The sequence below is a fragment of the Scylla paramamosain genome, chromosome 11, assembly GCF_035594125.1.
Source record: "Scylla paramamosain isolate STU-SP2022 chromosome 11, ASM3559412v1, whole genome shotgun sequence".
In the NCBI taxonomy this organism is placed as follows: Eukaryota; Metazoa; Arthropoda; class Malacostraca; order Decapoda; family Portunidae; genus Scylla; species Scylla paramamosain.
The window spans coordinates 27,807,385-27,826,766 of record NC_087161.1 but is presented as its reverse complement, the minus strand read 5'-3'; the positions used below and the strand labels follow the sequence as shown (position 1 = coordinate 27,826,766).

At 42.4% G+C, this 19,382-nt stretch overlaps 1 protein-coding gene and 1 long non-coding RNA gene across 5 annotated transcripts in view; one reads left to right on the top strand and one right to left on the bottom strand.

Moving 5' to 3' along the window:
- Positions 1 to 6,668, top strand: part of LOC135105169 (uncharacterized) — a 29,235-nt gene extending 22,567 nt beyond the window's left edge. The window contains exons 2-4 of the long non-coding RNA XR_010270734.1: positions 3,700 to 3,781; positions 4,403 to 4,546; positions 5,327 to 6,668. This is a non-coding gene — a long non-coding RNA (uncharacterized LOC135105169). The remainder of the gene's footprint in view (positions 1 to 3,699; positions 3,782 to 4,402; positions 4,547 to 5,326) is intronic.
- Positions 6,395 to 18,836, bottom strand: LOC135105167 (sterol regulatory element-binding protein 1-like). Of its 4 annotated transcripts, none has more exons than XM_064013234.1 (15): positions 18,629 to 18,836; positions 14,669 to 14,877; positions 13,868 to 14,515; positions 13,328 to 13,570; positions 12,929 to 13,133; positions 12,138 to 12,310; positions 11,654 to 11,835; positions 11,237 to 11,400; positions 10,103 to 10,364; positions 9,590 to 9,776; positions 9,029 to 9,186; positions 8,793 to 8,916; positions 8,321 to 8,485; positions 7,585 to 7,720; positions 6,395 to 7,320 (listed from the first exon to the last, which is right to left on the bottom strand). In XM_064013234.1, the coding sequence occupies exons 2-15, from the start codon at positions 14,768 to 14,770 to the stop codon at positions 7,100 to 7,102; spliced, it is 2,970 nt and encodes a 989-aa protein (XP_063869304.1). In that variant the 5' UTR covers positions 14,771 to 14,877; positions 18,629 to 18,836; the 3' UTR covers positions 6,395 to 7,099. The 4 variants fall into 4 exon arrangements, with proteins under 4 accessions (XP_063869304.1, XP_063869305.1, XP_063869302.1 ...); XM_064013235.1 differs by having other exon boundaries at positions 13,340 to 13,570; XM_064013232.1 differs by lacking the exon at positions 18,629 to 18,836 and adding an exon at positions 16,170 to 16,330.
- Between the last annotated feature and the right edge of the window lie 546 nt (positions 18,837 to 19,382).

The window sequence follows — 19,382 nt, the reverse complement described above, 5'->3', positions numbered from 1 at the left end:
ACCACGGTTTCTAACAGATTGTGAAGTGTAACGACTTAATAAGTGGCGGGAAGGTGGTGGTGGTGGTAGTAGTAGTAGTAGTAGTAGTGGTAGTAATAATAATAATAATAATAATAATAATAATAATAATAATAATAGTCTATTTGAATATATCACTCAGCGATGTGTGAATATCTAATCTCCTACGAGGGGCTTCCGTTGCGGCCGGAAGACATATCAAAGGACACACCGACACTGTTACAGCATATATATATATATATATATATATATATATATATATATATATATATATATATATTATTTTATTTTATTTATTTATTTTTTTTTTTTCACCTTGGTGAGTACCCCTTTTAGCATGACCACGGTTTCTAACAGATTGTAAAGTGTAACGACTTAATAAGTGGCGGGAAGGTGTCAAATCAAGAGGTTCCAGAAAACGTAGACAGAGTATGTAAAGATTACAGTACCAAAGATTCCTTCGGGGACATTTGAGAGTGTTGTAACAGTGTCGGAGTGTCCTTTGATATTTGTCTCCCGGCCGCAACGGAAGCCCCTCGTAGATTAGATATTCACACATCGCTGAGTGATATATTCAAATAGACCATTACTGTTATTACTATTGTTATTATTATTATTGTTATTATTATTATTATTATTATTATTATTATTATTATTATTATTATTATTATTATTATTATTATTATTATTATTATTACTACCACTACTACTACTACTACTACTACCACCACCACCACCGATAACGTTCGCTGGCAGACCTTGGTGTACGAAGGCACGGATATGAGTATCATCTTGGCCGCTACACCCCTAGCCCTCCCTCACCTCAGCGGATGTCGTCTTCACATGTCGGTGCACTGTCTTTCACAGCTGCACAAGATTTCTTTCATCACCAGTAACTACTCTTCAGATGCTGATTTTTTGTATTAAACTCTCTTAAGTAAATATCGTTTGAAACTGAAAAAAAAAAAAAAAATGAAATTAACCAAGAAGCTTAAATGCTGCAAGGAACCGTTACAACAGTGATTCTCAGCCAGGGGTAAATTTATACCCTTTGCGGTAAAAAAATAAAATAAAATAAAATAAAATAAATAAATAAAAAAAAAAATAAGTAGATAAAAAAATATATAAAAAAGTGTATAAGGGTAATAGCTGATGTACCTGATAATTAGATAATAATTAAATTACATTTCATTTTGTAAAATGAGAGAGAGAGAGAGAGAGAGAGAGAGAGAGAGAGAGAGAGAGAGAGAGAGAGAGAGAGAGAGAGAGAGAGAGAGAGAGAGAGAGAGAACATGCTAAGAACATGTAAGAGTGTATGTATAAGTGTGTGTGTGTGTGTGTGTGTGTGTGTGTGTAATTCACCAAGGTCTGACCACGAGTGGATCCATGTATGGAGTATGTTTCACATGTCTGGGGGTGTTCCACTCATACCGCTCTTCTAGACAGGGTGGAATCAAAAGCTTTTCGTCTCATCAACTCCTCTCCTCTAACTGACTGTCTTCAGCCTCTCTCTCATCACCACAATTTTGCATCTCTAGCTGTCTTCTACCGCTATTTTCATACTAACTGCTCCTCTGATCTTGCTAACTGCATGCCTCCCCTCCTCCCGCAGCACAAGACTCTTCTTTCTCTCACCCCTATTCTGTCCACCTCTCTAATGCAAGAGTTAATCAATATTCTCAATCATTTATCCCATTCTCTGGTAAACTCTGAAACTCCCTACCTGCTTCTGTATTTTCAGCTTCCTATGACTTGAATTCCTTCAAGAGGGAGGTTTCAAGACACTTATCCTTCAATTTTTGACTACCGCTTTGGACCCTTTTATGGGACTGGCATCTCTGTGGGTTTTTTTTTTTTTTCCTTGGCCGGTGTCCTTCCTACATAAAAAAAAAAGTCAAACGATTAATAATCGTGATGAAGAGGAGTAACGTAGCACTGGCTTTTTTTTTCAAGTTAGACCCTTTCAACCAAACGTTAGAAACTGTCACAAGTAGTAGTAGTAGTAGTAGTAGTAGTAGTAGTAGTAGTAGTAGTAGTAGTAGTAGTTGTTGTTGTTTTTATTGTCTTTCTTGTTGTTGCTGTTGTTGCTTTGTTATTTTTGGTGGTGGTCTTGTTTTTGTTTTATGTTGTTGAAGATATGGCAACTTAACTGCCAAAGTCTACGGCAATCACGTGCCTTGTTTCGCATACATAAGTGGAGCCTTGTTGGTCAAATGTCAAATGTCCCCACTCTACTGCTTATCCTCACTCCTGATGCTCTGGTGTCTTAAGAGTCTATCAACTGTTGACTTTATTGTAAGATTCTCAACATATCACAAGAAGGGACCTTAGTTGTTGGCGTGTGCTGTAGAATGGATGGGTGCTGTGAGTGTTGTGCTGATGGCAGGGAGGCACTACACACTCACACACACACACACACACCGCGTAGTGTAGTGTAGTAGTTAGCACGCTCGGCTCACAACCAAGAAGGCCCGGGTTCGAATCCCGGGCGCGGCGAGGCAAATGGGCGAATCTCTTAATGTGTAGCCCCTGTTCAGCTAGCAGCAAGTAGGTACGATATGTAATCCGAGGGGTTGTGACCTCGCTGCCCCGGTGTGTAGTGTGTGAGTGGTCTCAGTCCTGCCCAAAGATCGGTCACTATGAACTCTGAGCTCTGAGCTCTTTCTGCAGGGTAACGGCTGGCTGGGTGACCAGCAGGCAACCGTAGGTGAATGACACACACACACAAAGATACACACACAGTAGCAGCAACAGCAGAAACAATAGCAGCAGCAGTAGTGCGTAATGCAAAATCTCACAATCAGACATTTATATTCTCGATGAGAGTTGCGAGGCGGCTGTTAACATACGCGCCTGCGTACTGCCCAGGTGTTGAGAGAGAGAGAGAGAGAGAGAGAGAGATGGTGCATGTAGGTGTGCTGGAGTGATCTCTATTAGAAGCACCACCACTACCACCAGGTCCGGCGCAGAAGTGTTTCAGAATAATATGGTCCCTGCAGCAGGCGACGCGAGGTGGTTCATGCCTAGTGCTCTGAGGCTGAATGGCGGGGTGACAACCAAAACAGGGTTCCGGTGTTATGGTGGTGGTGGTGGTGTGGTTGTGGTAGTAGAGGTGGTAGCTGTTGCTGTTGTAGTAGTAATGATGGTGGTGGTAATAGTAGTAGTATCAGTAGTAGTAGTACTAGTAGTAGCAGCAGCAGCAGCAGCACTACCACCTTCCTTTGTTCAAATTTTCGCAAACGAGAGAGAGAGAGAGAGAGAGAGAGAGAGAGAGAGAGAGAGAGAGGAAGTGGGTTTGATGATAGTAACCACCACCAGTATTGCTACAATTGAGAATCCTCTATCCGAAATTTCAAAATCTGAGTTTTTTGAATGGTGTCATGACATGTCACAAATGGAAAATTCCACAGAGTATTCGGAAGGTTTATGCTTGATTTACTGCCACGGAAGGCATTGAGAAGGGATCAGTAGTTGTGAGACTGGAAGGAAGACTGGAAGATCAGAGACAGCCTTGATACAAGTGCACCAGCGCCTGGAACAGGAGCTGCCTTGCAGCTCACAAGCCTTTTCTTACCAAGAGAAAGAGGGCATAGCAACTCAGTTTTTACAAGGCACATGGCCTGTTAACTTGTATTCCTGCATCTGTTTTGCTTTTTCACCCAGAACCTTTCTTCCTATCAGGAGTGACGGCTATGCCCAGCACTAGTACAGCCTTGGCTGCCAGTGTGACGGCTGCCCACGATGTCATGAGGAGGATCAAATGGTGAGGCAGAGATATGGTAGGGTCTGTGTGTGTGTGTGTGTGTGTGAGAGAGAGAGAGAGAGAGAGAGAGAGAGAGAGAGAGAGAGACTGTGTGACTGAGAAAGGATAAGTGTTAGTCTTTGAGTATGAGAGAAGAGAGAGAGAGAGATTCTAATGCTATGTGTGAGAGAGAGAGAGAGAGGGAGAGAGAGAGACTTTGTAGGGAATGTATGTAAAATATGTAGCTTGTTCAAATCATTTCAAGTGAAATGTGTTGTGAAACACGAGTACAGAGTACCAGTGAATGGCCATTCTCACTGAGGCAGGCTGGAAGTATGTACTTTGTGTATCAAATTAATTTGTGTTGTAAGTGATTTTCAATATATGTGATTGGCATTTTGTTCATGAATAAGCAAACCTTGTGTGTGGGAGCTGGTGTCAATATACATATGTGTATTGCAGCATGTGAGTGGGTAAAATTATTTGTAGGCATTTATCTATCTGCAATAATTTTTTTCTTACTGGTTCTTGAGATATGAATATGAATTGTGTTTTCACTATTTTCTTCTTCTGTCATATTAAAATATTTTCATTATACCTTCAAAACTCAAGTAAGTTTTATCAACTTCAATATGAATGTAGGTGATTGCAGTGGCTCCAAGCCTTGGACAGACGAGTGTGAGGCAGGAGCAGTCCATCTGCCTGGAATGTTTTGAGCTCAGCACACAAGCTGCACAAGTCTGCTGAAGAATGCACCTCCCAATCCTGCATCTAAACTAACTTGAGGTACTTATTACACAGCATTTCTGTACTGCCCTGCTGTGTGTTATAACTGTTACTATTTAATTTACTTGTAGTGAATGGTTAAATTAAATTAATGACAAAATAGTTAATAAACAACAGATCCTCAGAATTCATTAATAATATTCAAAACCTTATTGAAGTTTACATGCATCTGTTACATTATAATAATGAACTTTCATTTCACTATATATTTGCTTGGAGATACTAGTCAGTAATCTCATAATTCTCACTACTATCAAACTTATAACCTATCTCCTCTAAGAAAACAAGAAAATAAGGGAAGCTGCAGGAAGCAGTCAGGGCTACACATGGCAGTCCCTGCATGAAACACACCTGCCTATTTCCACTTGTCATCCCCATCCATAAATTTGTCTGTTCTTTTAAACCTCCCTATTGACTGTGAACTATTCTAATAATCTACCACGCTATTTCAGGACTCTCTTTAAATCTAACTTCATCAAGCTTAAATAAAAATAAAAAATCAGGAAAAAAAATCTTATCATTTTCTCCATACAAATAAATAATAACATTAATAATAATAATAGGAATGATAATGATCATAAAAAAATAATAATAGTAAAGTAATGATAATGATAAGTGATTAAATAATATATAATAAACCAACTCCTGCCTCCACTACAAACATGCTCAGTCTTTCACCTCTAGTGTACACACAATAATACATTTCTTTATATATGAATATTTCACCATATTTATAACAATTTTATGCAGTTCTTACTTACAGAATGGTCCTTTTTACAGATTATGTTGTGCTTAAGTGGCTTACAGCATGAAAGGAGACACAGCTCAGATCATCTCCCCCTGAGCCAAGATTCACAGCTGTTGAGTATGTTAGCTTTTGTGATGAGCAATGTGAACAAGTATTTCAATGTTTTTTTTTAGCATGCAAAAGATGTGATGGGAATAATGAGTATATCTGAACCCCAGCAAACACCATTGAGTAACGTAAACTGTTATTACTATCGAAGGTAATAATGAGCCTTGTTTTTAGCATGCAAAAGATGTGGTGGGAATAATGAGTGTATCTGAACACCAGCAAACACTATTGAGTAACTTGAACTGTTATTACTATCGATGAAGGTAATAATGAGCCTTGCCATGAGTTGAGTATTGAGATGAAAGAAAAAAATATTAAGTACTCAGTATTCTCAATTATCTCATCAGTAATTTCCGGATTTCGTATTTTTAATAGTTAAGAGATTTATTATGAGACATTATAAACCATTTCAATAGAGATTTATTATGAGACATTATAAACCATTTCAATAGCTCTCCTTCCAGTGTATCTAGAAACAAGTTATTTTCTTGTAGTTATTTCTCTGTGAGCCAATGATGTCTGAATGTACAAACAGTTTCTAGGGACATCACGCTGCTCAATTCTTCTTGCTCCAGGCTGACTTACCTTTTGCCACTAAGTGTCTGAGTATGGAATAGTTTCTAGGGACATCACACTGCTCAACTCTTCTTGCTCCATGCTGACTTGCATTTTTGTAGAGGCAGTTATTCTGATCCAACTGTTTTTGGGTCTAGGTTTTTCATAACCATTTTCAAGGTAGTGTTATGCTGCTCAATCTGTGGAATGCAGTATTCAAGAAAAAAATGAGTGGATAATGACTAGTTTACTGGTAGAAATACTTAGATCCATGAAGTGTGGGTCCAGTTTACCCTGATTAATTTGTTTACTGCTAGGAATGCTTAGATCCATGAAGTGTGAGTCAAGTCTACCACACTTGCTCATAGAAATTACACTATAGACAAGCCATTACTAAGACAGCTGAACAATCTGTAAGGTTACAAAAACTACAAGCCTACAGAAATAAAAGTTCATTATTATATAAAAACAAACAATACTGAGCTCCAACTTGTATATTACAATGCAGGTACGTACATAACACTTGACATGCCTCCTTGGCTCTATTCTTATAATGGAGTGTGTCCTGTCCTGTACAGCCACTGAAATAATGCTTCAGCACAAGTAATGTTTTTTTCATAAATTTTTCACTAGACATGCCAGTTTCATGCAACTTCAAGAGGGTCATGCCAGTTACCACTTTCATTTGTAAAACACACACACACACACACCTTCCTTATCCCGGCTCTACAAAATATACAAAATATTCTTAATCTCTGCTGCACATGTTTCAGCATTTTTCTCCCTAGGTGACATCATTGAGCACCTCACCATCCTTCAACCACACTAAATCATACAAACTTGCTATATTGACTTTTATACATCAGCCAATTATAAAGTTATAATTATCATACATTTTTTTCTTTTGCTGGATTCATCAATCACATCAATCTGAATAAATATAAAATTCTTAGCATGTGACAATATCAAGGAAAGAAAAGTCCATCATCTTATTTACATTCTTTCTCTTGATTAAACTAAAGAAATTTGTTCTATTCTACTACATCCTATCCTGCCCTCCTTATTTATACACCCCCACCCTACTCCCCATTCCCTATCCCAAATATCCCTCCCATCCCATCCCCCCCCCCTCATAATCCATCTTAGCCATAGGAAGAAACCCCAGTGCCTAGGGACTTCATTAATGTGTAGCAGTCCTGAAGGCGCCGCTTATCCCCAATCTTCTCCAGGGTCTTAGCAGCCTCAGCCAGCATGCCGGCACGCTCCCCTGGCGAGGAGAGCAGCTGTGAGGGGAGATGTCTGCAGGCCAGCATGAGGGCAGTGGCATGCTCTCTCTCTCCACTGAATCTCTCTGGATTCTTATCTGGTTTGGGAAGATAGTGACTATTATTACACAGAACTTCCAAACTGAACATAGGGTTTAAGCAAGATGCTCCTTTAAGAAGTGGTGTCAGCTCAAATTCACACCAGTCAAGGAATCAGTCTAGCTTATACAAAATTATAAATAAGGTGAAACAAAAATTAACATTCAGAGTATGGGTATTCCTGGCATGGTGAAGTTTGAGATGGTGGAAAACAATAAAGGATGTTAATGCTAAGAATATGTAAGCCTTGAGGAAAAGCTCACCCTTGCCACAGATGACAGAAGGTCGACTGTAGCGGTGTCGAAGAGAGCGGTCGAGCAGCTGCTGTGTCCTGGCTGGTGAGGCACCAGCCATCATCCTCAGTGTGGCCTCGTGCAGGAACACTCTGGCCACCACACCCTGGAAGCCACATGATCAATATTTTGGAAGACTATCCCTGTTCAACTAACACCATCACCCCTTATAATGGACATCCCATACACAACATAACATACAGAGGGACCTCAGTTGATGATCTCGATCTATGGTGTTTCGTGGTTACGTCGCCACATGGCGCTATACGAGCCTATGCAAGGAAGATCGTTTTGTTTACATTTGCCGGTTATATGATGGTAAATGTAAACAAAAGTCTCTCTGTCTCAGTGTGTAGAGAGAGAGAGAGAGAGAGAGAGAGAGAGAGAGAGAGAGAGAGAGAGAGAGAGAGAGAGAGAGAGAGAGAGAGAGAGAGAGAGAGAGAGAGAGAGAGAGAGAGAGATCCTAAATAGAATGAGAATGAAATTGGATAGGAGTCTGTGCAATGACTGCACTAGACACAGTAATTATTAGATACGTTTTTGAAGAAGTGTCTAATGTGCTGGCGTAAATCGGGTTACGTTGCACAATAGTAACGGAACTCCATCATAAGTCAAGGACCCCCAGGACATGACTGCATCTATTAAAATGTACACATATTACAAGAAAATCTATTAAGAACAAGACTTCACTGTATCATGTACTCACAGGAAGGTAATGAACCAGCTTGCGAAGGAGTGCCAGGTCGTGCTGGAAGCCCTGCAACACATGTGGTGGTGCCACAGTGAGTGTGTCACAGTCTCGCACCACCTCCCCTTCCCAGGCCACTGTCCGCACTCCAAGCAGCCAGTCCACCACAATTAGCTGCACACTCTGTGGAGCAAAAGAATATTGTCACCAAAAACAATTTTTTATCTAATCTCCCATCATTTCACAATTCTTTCCTTCCCTTATTAAATACACTACGGTCTCTGTACAAGTGTACTTCATGAAAATCCACATACTCCAGCGCTGCTTTGGCTACCTGTTGAGGGCTGCAATGCAGGAGCACTGCAGAGTTTAATTCCTGCAATGCAACGACAATGCATCCTCAACAGGCGCTGACATGGTCCTCATGGCACCAATAAGCCTGTATTGAGAGAAAATGATGAGTGACCTAAGGCAGTGTGGGCTCGCTCACCTGAACCATGGAGTGTGGATGCTTGTATGAAGCCTGGTGGATGGAGTCGCTGAGAGCAGCCCCAGAGCGATCACACAGACGCAGCACAACAGACAAAGAGCCGTGGCCCAGCTGACGCCTTGCCCTGAGGAGAGGAGAGGCATTTTCTTGTTCAGTACCAATACCTTACTATACTAAGCCTTATAATCATGCCAACAGAGAGACAGCCACCAATCACAAGATCTCAAGGGACTCACCTAACAGCATAGAGAACAGCTGTGGGAAGGGGATCTTCTGAGGTCCTGAGGTACTCTGGAGTGTTCTCCAAGGTGGAGAAGAGGGTCTCAGCCAGATCATCTTCACCTAAGAGCCAGTGGGCAATCACTCCTAACAAGGAACTCCACCAACTGCAAACCTAAGAGGATAAAAAGAGAGGTGAGCCAGTGGGCAATCACTCCTAACAAGGAACTCCACCAACTGCAAACCTAAGAGGATAAAAAGAGAGGTGAGCCAGTGGGCAATCACTCCTAACAAGGAACTCCACCAACTGCAAACCTAAGAGGATAAAAAGAGAGTTCATTATGGTCATGTTGCTTCATGGTAAAAACTGATGGTAAGCTTTGAAGACTTAAATTCCAACATCTGTTATCTTTATCCTCACAGCTGGTCACCTCTTCCCCAGTATTCTTCTTTCCATACTATGAACCCACACACTTATCCCTATTCATTACTACCAACAGCCAAAACTCATTTCTTTAAACTATGCTGGCATCCTTGAGCTGAAATTCACATATTTTTAGCTCATTCCATGTCCTCACCTCATCCCTTGAAGCTGCATGAAGGGCAGCACCTGGGGGTGCAGTGAAGGTGTGCTGGAGGGTGTGAAGATAGCGCAGCACATCTGGGGTAGTGGTGCGAGAGTGGGAGCCACCCTCCTCATGACCGTCCTCTGCCTTGTTACCAGGGTTCACCAGTGTGGTGATGGCACATTCCAGTAGGTGCTCTCTTTAGGGGAACAGAAGGAATCAGCAGAGAGAGAGAGAGAGAGAGAGAGAGAGAATCTATACTAGAAGGAAGTTCCATACAAGATAGGAAGTTTATATGGGAAGACCTACTGATCTGCAATGATTACATCTGCTGAAGCATTATATTTTAATTTACTATGTGATATGGGCAACCTGGTCACACCTATGAGTGGATACCTACAAGCAATTAAGAGCTTTATGCCAGTCATCCCTCACACAAGACATCAAACAGGAAATGTCAAAGCAAATATTAATCAAATATGATAAAGTGAACAGAACTCATACAAGAGCAAGACTGCTACTGACCTGTACAGCAGGAGGAGATAAGCCAGAGGGTCTGCCTTATCTGTAAGCCGGGTAAACATTGACTGACGATCTGCATTGTAAGACCACTTGTGGGATGCAAAGAACCTGCGGCCAGAGGGAGTGAAGAGCCATGCCAAGGTTGGGGGAGGGGTAGAGCGGCCAGCCAAGCCCAGCAAGACCCGGGCCAGCAGGCGGCACGGCTCAGGCAGGCTCTCCTTCACTCGCAGGGCACACATCACCAACATCTCTGCCATGTCTCCTCCTACACCATCACAGCAATGTCTTATTAGTTCAAATTAAATTTAGATAAGGAACTGCTGACACTTCCCTCTCACAAGCTGGCATTTTTTTTTTTTTTTTTTTTTATGTAGGAAGGATACTGGCCAAGGGCAACAAAAATCTAATAAAAAAAATGCCCACTGAAATGCCAGTCCCATAAAAGGGTCAAAGCAGTGGTCAAAAATTGGTGGATAAGTGTCTTGAAACCTCCCTCTTGAAGGAATTCAAGTCATAGGAAGGTGGAAATACAGAAGAAGGCAGGGAGTTCCAGAGTTTACCAGAGAAAGGGATGAATGATTGAGAATACTGGTTAACTCTTGCGTTAGAGAGGTGGACAGAATAGGGGTGAGAGAAAGAAGAAAGTCTTGTGCAGCGAGGCCGCGGAAGGAGGGGAGGCATGCAGTTAGCAAGATCAGAAGAGCAGTTGGCATGAAAATAGCGGTAGAAGACAGCTAGATATGCAACATTGCGGCGGTGAGAGAGGGGCTGAAGACAGTCAGTTAGAGGAGAGGAGTTGATGAGACGAAAAGCTTTTGATTCCACCCTGTCTAGAAGAGCAGTGGCATGGCAAGGTCTCCACTTGACCAGTTCACAAATTGCACATCCCACTCCCACTCTACCATCCTCTTGTGTATTTGATAGCAAGGTACATGATAACAGATAACCATGTTTTTTCTTCCAAACTCTCACCCAGAAAGCACTTCATAAAGATTTTTCCAGCTATCACATCACAGATCCCCAATAAAACTAAATGTTAGAAATGGGAACAATAATCATGATCCTGGGCTGTAAACAAAAGATTAACTGTACCTGGCTTTTTACCTTAGTGTGTTTGTCATCTCCCTAAATACTTACCTCCAATGGGACCACTTTCTCCCAGGTTGATAGAGGTAATGGCCAGGTAGAGGCCCAGCAGGTGAGAGGTGTCTGAGGTGTGTCCCATGAGGTGCAGCTGGTGCAGTCGGTGGTACAAGCGCGCACACTCACAAACATTCCCTCGTACATCCTCCCTCACGCACCTGTAGAGAAAGCTAGCATAATCAGCCCTTAGAAAACAATAAGATCCCAAAACATTTTAGAACAGGCATTTTACTTCATTATGAGTGTTTCTGCATGTTTAATAATAACAACAATCAAACAGCAATGAGGGAGTCTTTTTATATACCACGTCTAATTATTACATAAGAAGATGACAGAAATGTAACAAAATACTTTTTGTATTTTGGAATAAAGTTTTGTTTCCCAACAACTAAAACCCAAGGTGACACTCACGGCTGGAGGAAGAGGCCGCCAGCATACTTGGCCAGCCAGCGACCCAGGTAGAGGCGCTGCAGGAGTTGCCGTGTCACTTGCCACAGCACAGACAGAACCTTCTCTGGCCAGGTGGTGGGCAGCGGGCGTCCGATAGATTGCAAAGCCTGGGAGTACTGCTGGCTGGCGCTAGTGTACTGCCCCTGTGAGGAAAACAAGAATGAGGTCTCACAGCCATAATGAAGGTCTGGCCCATACAATTTCATACAGAATGTGTGGGCTGTATTCTTAGAGTATGTGTTTGCAAGGAAAGCAGCCATGTGGATACATAACTTACACTAATAAATACAACTACAACCAAACAGACCCAGTTTATATATACCTTAGTACTGAAACAAAGTCATCAATGTATATTACTGTCTTCCATGTCTGCCATATTATGCATGTTGGCACTGCTGACATAATGTATGGTATGATAATGAAATCACCACCACCAACCCCTCACCTTAGACAAGTCCTGGTCAGCCTGCTTGCAGTGGCGCCAGAACTCGTCAGCAGCCTGGGAGCGGCGCCTCACCACCGGCTCCCCATACACAAACACTCGCACCAGCAGCACCGCCACAACAGCCAGGTTGACCAACCACACAGCAGCAGATGACCACAGCTGACTGAACCCATCTGTGGGGACAAGTACAGTTTAGTGACATGATAATGGAGTTTCTCTTCACACTGTGCCCTAAAAGATCTGTTTTGAAAGTGGTCAGCATTGCCAGTTCTGAAAGTTGCTGGTAACGGTTTAGGGCCTCCTGGACCAGTCAGAGGAGCCTGTGGCAAAACAAGGCTAGGCTGATGGATCAATACACTCAATTCAAGAGTGCAAAATGGCCACAAGGAACAAGAATATGGGCTTCTGAGTTCCTAAAAGTTTATTATACATTATGTTGCAGACATCCTGGAAAATGTTGACGTATGAAGATAAATACATACATGAATTAAAAAACCATGGGGCAGAACATGAACTGACAGCACCCTGAGTCACAGGCACACCAGAAGGAATAGGTGATCAAACAGATTTGCAGTCAACACTCATTAAGATTACAGTTACCACAACACATGAAGAAAGATAGGGCATCTTTGACCTGCAATGGACTTGTAAATGTTGATACTCATGATGATCAATAAAGTTTCAAATGAAGCTAGAAAGTTAGAAGTTATGCAAAAACCAAAAACCAAATAATAGTGATTCTGCCTAACTTCCTTAAAAAGAATGAATGAAAAGCTTGTAAACACACACACCTCCTGCTTGGGACTGCTCCTCCAGTATAGTACGGCCAGGCACATCTCCCACAGCAGGGCGAGCAGGGGCTGGGCTGAGTGAGGCCAGAGGGTTGAAGGCCAGCACCGTCAGCACCATGACACACAGCATCATGCGAGAACCTTCTGCCATTGATGGAGCTTGAGCCACAAAGTAAGGTGGACTGCTGCTTGGGGATGGAAGCTCCTGTGGGTGAGGACAAGAACAAGAAGCCTTTAGAGCACAGACAAAGATATGATCCGCCAACACCAGCATTTCACATCTAAGAGTGTCTCATCTCACACAACCAATGAAAACAAAATGCAAGATAAATTTACATGATCAATATCAAACTAAAGATACTGCAAGCCTCAAAGACACTGTAGCCCCACAAGCAATACCTCTTCCTTCACCTCTGTCTTGGAATGTGGTGAGGGTGGCAGGGAGGAGTCTGAGAGCGGAGAGTGGGCGGGTGAAGAGCTGTCAGAGGGTGGAGGAGTGTAGGGGCCCACCAGTAGGTCCGTAATTTTCTGGTTGCCATCCCGCATCCTGTAGGCATTGAGCTCAGCCCGCAGCCGCCTGTTCTGCCCCCGGAGGTTGTGTATGTGGTCGATGGCCTTCTTCAGGATCTGGGACTTATGAAGCTATGGAGAAGAGACACAGGTTGGTTCCTATTACAATCCATCACAACAAATACTTGCTGTAAGTGAAGCCCATTCTCACAATGTTTCTGGATGAATATTAATAATTCACTTTCCTAAGCAGGGCAACAACTACTGCCAGCTGATATCATTTCTGAATCATCCATCACCTCAAAGAACACACTGACAGTTAAATGAAGAAAGTTCATGTTCACATTCTATGAACTAAAAGACTCTGGGCTTGATAATCCCTCCTGTAGATATTCAGGAAAAGAATGCTACACTTAGCCAGGGACTCACCTTGGCCTCCTCCCCAGCCACCAGGTTCTTCAGTTCAATAATTTTGTCGTTGATGGAACAACGGTAACGTTTCTCAATGGCATTGTGAGAGTTCCTCTTCTCCCCTTTCTGTGGCACCCCTTGAGTGGCCAGCTTGACGGCAGGGCTCACAACCCTGGCCAAGGGCAGACGGTCATGCTCCAGCACCACTGGGATGCCTGTCACCACATCCAGACCCTGGATGGTGGTGAGTGCCGGGGCAGTCTTGTACACCAGTGTGTGGGGCACTGCCAGACACCCACCACTGCTATTAGTGGTGATGGTTTCTGTTTTGGGCAACACCAGCTGCTGCACAAGTGTTGGCTGCTGCTGCACCAGCTGGGTGACGGTGGTGACGGCCCGTTTGGCTGGAGCCAACGCTGCCACCTGCTGCACTGCCATACCCTGAGATGTCACATGTGCCACTGGGTTAGCCTGAGGTGCTACAGTCACCTGGGGGTGGGCCAGCAGGTGGTGCAGCTGTGGGGCAGCAGTGGGGGACACACTCACAACTGGAGCCTCCACTCGTGGTGCCGGTGCCACATGTGCCACCTGCCTCACTGGGGGAGTGCCCACCACGGACAGATGTTGGGGCACATTGGCTTTGGTCTCAGTGGGTGTCTGACTCACCTGGGAAATCAGAAGAAATTAGATGACAAGTGACAAATACATGAGTCCAGTGTATCACCTGCAATCTGATATACTAACAGGTGAGCTACATATGTCAACCTGACAGCTCTAAAAACATGGAATGACATCTGGTCACTTGTCCTCATCACTTACTGGACAGGTGTTTGTGTTTATGAAGGTGGAAGGGCTAATGGTGCGTGGCAAAGAGTGTGCTGAAGCTACACCAGTGCCCGGGGTGATGGGGCCGCCCAGCATTTCCCCAACCCCCAGGTCCAGCCCCAAATCCTTGATATCGTGCAAGTCCAAATCATCCTTTATTTCATCAAGATCCAAATCAGGCCAGTTGATGTGATTCAGCAAGTCTGTAATGCAAGGAGAGTTTTAGTTATCCATTCTCACCCACACCATCCTATTACATGGGCACACAGTAAAGCATTAAAGACACTGGACTAAAGATTAAACCAAAGAGATAAATGTAGCTGTGTATCTGCTGCTGCTGCTATTACTGACTTCCAATGAGTGATCAAGGTTTCAAAACACTAACTATTCCAAATAATGAGCTCTCAAACATGAGGATAGTCATACCTACAAGTTTTTGTTCTATATAACTACAAATATAATAATAATAATAATAATAATAATAATAATAATAATAATAATAATAATAATATAAAATTGTGCATATTTGATAATGTTGCAATAAATAATACACACACAAACACACGTTGTTAATAATTAATTACATAATATAAAATTTCTTATGTTGTAATATAATAATCAAATACTATAGTACAAATAATTTCACTGACTAATTCCAATTAAGTTATATATATATATATACATATATATATATATATATATATATATATATATATATATATATATATATATATATATATATATTCTGCAACTGCAACAGTCAGTGATACCCACAACTAGAACTGTGCAGCACTGCCTCCCTGCCTCGCCCACTTGGCATCTATAGTCTTTACTTATAATAACCATCCACGACCTTCCCCTTGTCCAAGCTGACGTTTCTTTCCTTAACCTTATCGATACCCGGCTATAAATACACCCACTGCCACGCTTGCAAGGTCGCTCACGCCACTCTGCAACACTGTTCGCTGCCCAACCTGCAGTACCCACACGCCCGCTTCCCCCGTCACTGCCTCTCCTCTAACCTTCACTTATCATCTTTAATTTTTAACTCATTGCTAAAGATTTTGGGCGGCGCTCGGGACAGACAACACTCGTGAAGATTTTTTCTGCTGAGGACCCATCGAGAAAAGCATCGGGTATTATTAACAAAACTGTGAAGTTATATAAACTTTCCAGCAGGTGTGACTCAGTGAGGTACACGTCAGGTAAACAAGACAAGGCAGGTGTCAATCAAGTCCGCCATGTGACTAATGAACACAAAAACATACCGAAACTTATCAGAGCGAAGATACCAATTCATTAGCCTCATAATTACCGACCCACGTCTTGCCGATAATTGTCCTGATAAACCAGGTGTCAAAATGAAAGGTAAATAAACACACAGAGTCAAGTCACGTTTCCAACTTCCTCACGTACCTAATACCCTCGTGACTCCTGACCCCGAGCCTTTGTATAAGTGACAGCAGCGTGGACTCACACACCCAAGGGTACTCACCGTCCTCCACCAGGTCGTCGGGAATCACCACATCATCCTCCATCGCAACCCGAGCGGATGGTAGCGAATGCAGTGCTATGCTCTTCCTTCTCCACACTGAGACTGACTGTGGCGCGATATTGCCTCATACGCTTAGCCAATCACCACACACGCCTTACCCAGTTCGCACCAATGACAGAGCCGCCTCACCAGCCTCCCGCCAATCCCAGCCCCGCCTCACCATCACGCCATATGACATCACACTGACGTCCACCAAAACAAGGAGACCGGAGATGCCAGGCGCACGATGACTAACACCACCACGGAGACACAGGAGTGTCAGGTGCATTCATAATCTATAGGCGTGGTAATCAACTCGTGGTAGTGATACAGGGAATGATGAAGGAAAGGGAGGAAAGTAATGGTAGGATGCACAAAGCGAGCGAGAGATCACGTGAGAGGTCTCGTAGCATATGTATCGCACCACATCATGTTAGTACTTTAAATATCAATACATGAATTGTAAATACCTGCTGATATATGCAGACAAGTTAGGGTTATGGTAATGTATCAGTGAGGGACCTAAATGTTCCTATCAGGGTTGCAGTTTAATCGTCATCCCTTCTCGCTCTTTGTTCTGCTGCTCTCAAAGGTTCGATATGCAGTTGTGTGTGTGTGTGTGTGTGTGTTTCATCATCTATATGTTCATCAATAATTATTTGCTTGATTTAGTCTTTGATAATGCACAAATGTGCATTATATTACCTGCATAAATATGCAAACACATGAATGAATGAGTGGATAAAAAGAAAAGAAGAATGCAGTTCCGGTACTTTTTTTTTTATTGTACGAAGCCTGCAACGCACGTGAATCAAATACAGGGTTTCTTGGTTTTCGCATCTTAAAATCCAATGATTCAAGCACAATAATAGCAATAGATTACGTAACAAACCTTAAATATTGCAACATGTGTGATCTGAAGGAAATAAGTGAGTAGGATAAACTTGACTGTAGCATATAATATATATATATATATATATATATATATATATATATATATATATATATATATATATATATATATATATATATATATATATATATATATATATATATATATATATATATATATATATATATATATATATATATATATATATATATATATATATATATACATGGCTTGGTGAACCGATCTATTAAGTACAGACGGTTAACCAATAATTCATTCATTCCTGGTCAGCAAGCCATCAACAAGCTCCGGCGTACAGTACCTTTTACCTGGACAGAGCTGACTCGTGCACTGCCTTACCTGAGTGACCTTTCCCCGAAGGCCATGCTTTTACAAACAACCACATACAGAAACGTATACGAGTACCTGACATCTGCAGCTGCTCATTACTGCTGATTCCGACTTTTTGAAAATAAAGCAGTTGACTTTCGGATTATCTAGAGTACTTAGAACAGTTTCTACTTACTCGCTATAATACCTCAGTCACCCTTCCCCGGACGAAATATATAGATAACTTCCAGGGTATTTACCAAGAACAGCCTGGCAGGACTTACCTCCTGTACCGTTGCGGGAGGAATGAATTCAAGGACGAGTGACTGGGACGAGTATAACTACGGCGATCAAGGACTATGCTGCATCACTCCACATGTCCCCCATCTCCTCTTTCCACACCCCCCCTCCCTCTTGTCCTTAGTGACCTCGACCCTCGCACCGCATCTCCCTAGCTACAGTAAAAATACCCTATGCAGCAGTAGATTAGTTATTACTCTTCTACGGATCAAAAGTATTGGCCTACCTAGCAACAGCAGCAACAGTAATGGTTGTGATGGTAGCAGGAGGCATTGCTGGTGATGGTAGTTGTTATTGCACTGCCTTGTTTATTTTTTATCTACCAAAACATATTGGTGGTTGCATCGCAGCAGCATCGGTAAAAGACTAAAAAGTATATACAGCGATACTTGGGTTCCTACTAACAAGGTAACGTAATACGTACACGTAGTTACATATATGCGACTGATTTTTTTTTTTATTATTCATTAATTCATTCATATTACTTGTTACTGGTATTTAGTTGCATTTTATTTACTTGGTTGTTTATTTGTTTATTATTATTATTCATTTTCTTTTTGCACGTATCATACTACAGACTTTTCCTTGTTAACATTCAATTCCAGTTAAAGCTCTCCCCTCCACCACCGAGCCACCGATCTATGGGTGCTGAGAAAAAAATAAAATAAATAAATAAATAAATAAAAACGTAGATGAAGAAGCATGACGAGGAATGTGATTCTGCAAGAACATCAGGAACTACGGTAAGCGCAACATAATGCCTTCTCTTTACCACGTGATGTCAACTACCGGCCATGTTACTAAGTGGCGTTTACAAATCAACCTTCTGTTACGTAAAAGTACCTACCGGATCCAAGCACTACAGCATCATGAGGTATTATAGTGTTATTCCCGTTACCTTACTGGCGAGGTGTCGATGGGTAGGGTGAGGGAATGATGTGACTGTAGTCCTCCCAAGGGTCCTCCTCTGCCTCGCCTGGGTCCATCACTACTACAACGGCACCACTAATAGGTGAACACCGGCTCCTCGTCCTCATATAACTTTTTGATAACGTCCCAGTAGTCATACTCGCATCTCCAGTACACCCTTCACGTATGTGGATCTACCTCTGAACTAGACTGTTGTGTGTTCAAGTTCATTATTCATAGCAGTAGTTGATGAAACCGTATCTCATGTGTGATTGGCTGGCGAGGCTACCTTGGTCTATGATTGGTGGATGAGCTCCGCAGCTCCAAATGGCGCACTTGCTCCCAGACTACCAGAAAGGTGGGATTTATATATTAACCCCAATAATACGACCTTGAGGGCAAAGTAGCAGGAAGACCAAAGTTATTCACTATACCATTATAAACCTTTCATCTTTTTTTCTTAAAATGTTGGCAATGAAAAATTAATACATGGATAAAGTTAGCCACGAGGACCTGTTCTCATGTACAACAAGCGTACCTCGCGTGCACGGCGCCGGTACATCTCAGCTGGCAATGCTGTGAAATACGCAGAGGACCGGTTGTATTATTTCCGTGAGTAGGGACGCTCCCCTCAGGTGGTGCCTCGTGTGTGGGGGTGGCTCAGGCCCAAGAATGGCGTGCTAGGGGAAAGGGAACAAGGTGCCTTATTTATTTTTGTATACTCGAGGAAGTTACTGCTCGTT

Excerpts from the sequence above, each read along its gene's own strand:
- LOC135105167 (XM_064013232.1), bottom strand. The coding sequence starts at position 16,212 with ATGGAGGATGATGTGGTGATTCCCGACGACCTGGTGGAGGACG. Across the intron at positions 13,134-13,327 it reads AGACAGAGGTGAAGGAAGAG|GAGCTTCCATCCCCAAGCAG; the intron begins GTATTGCTTGTG and ends CCTCACCCACAG. Across the intron at positions 11,401-11,653 it reads GGCGGCCTCTTCCTCCAGCC|GTGCGTGAGGGAGGATGTAC; the intron begins GTGAGTGTCACC and ends CTTTCTCTACAG.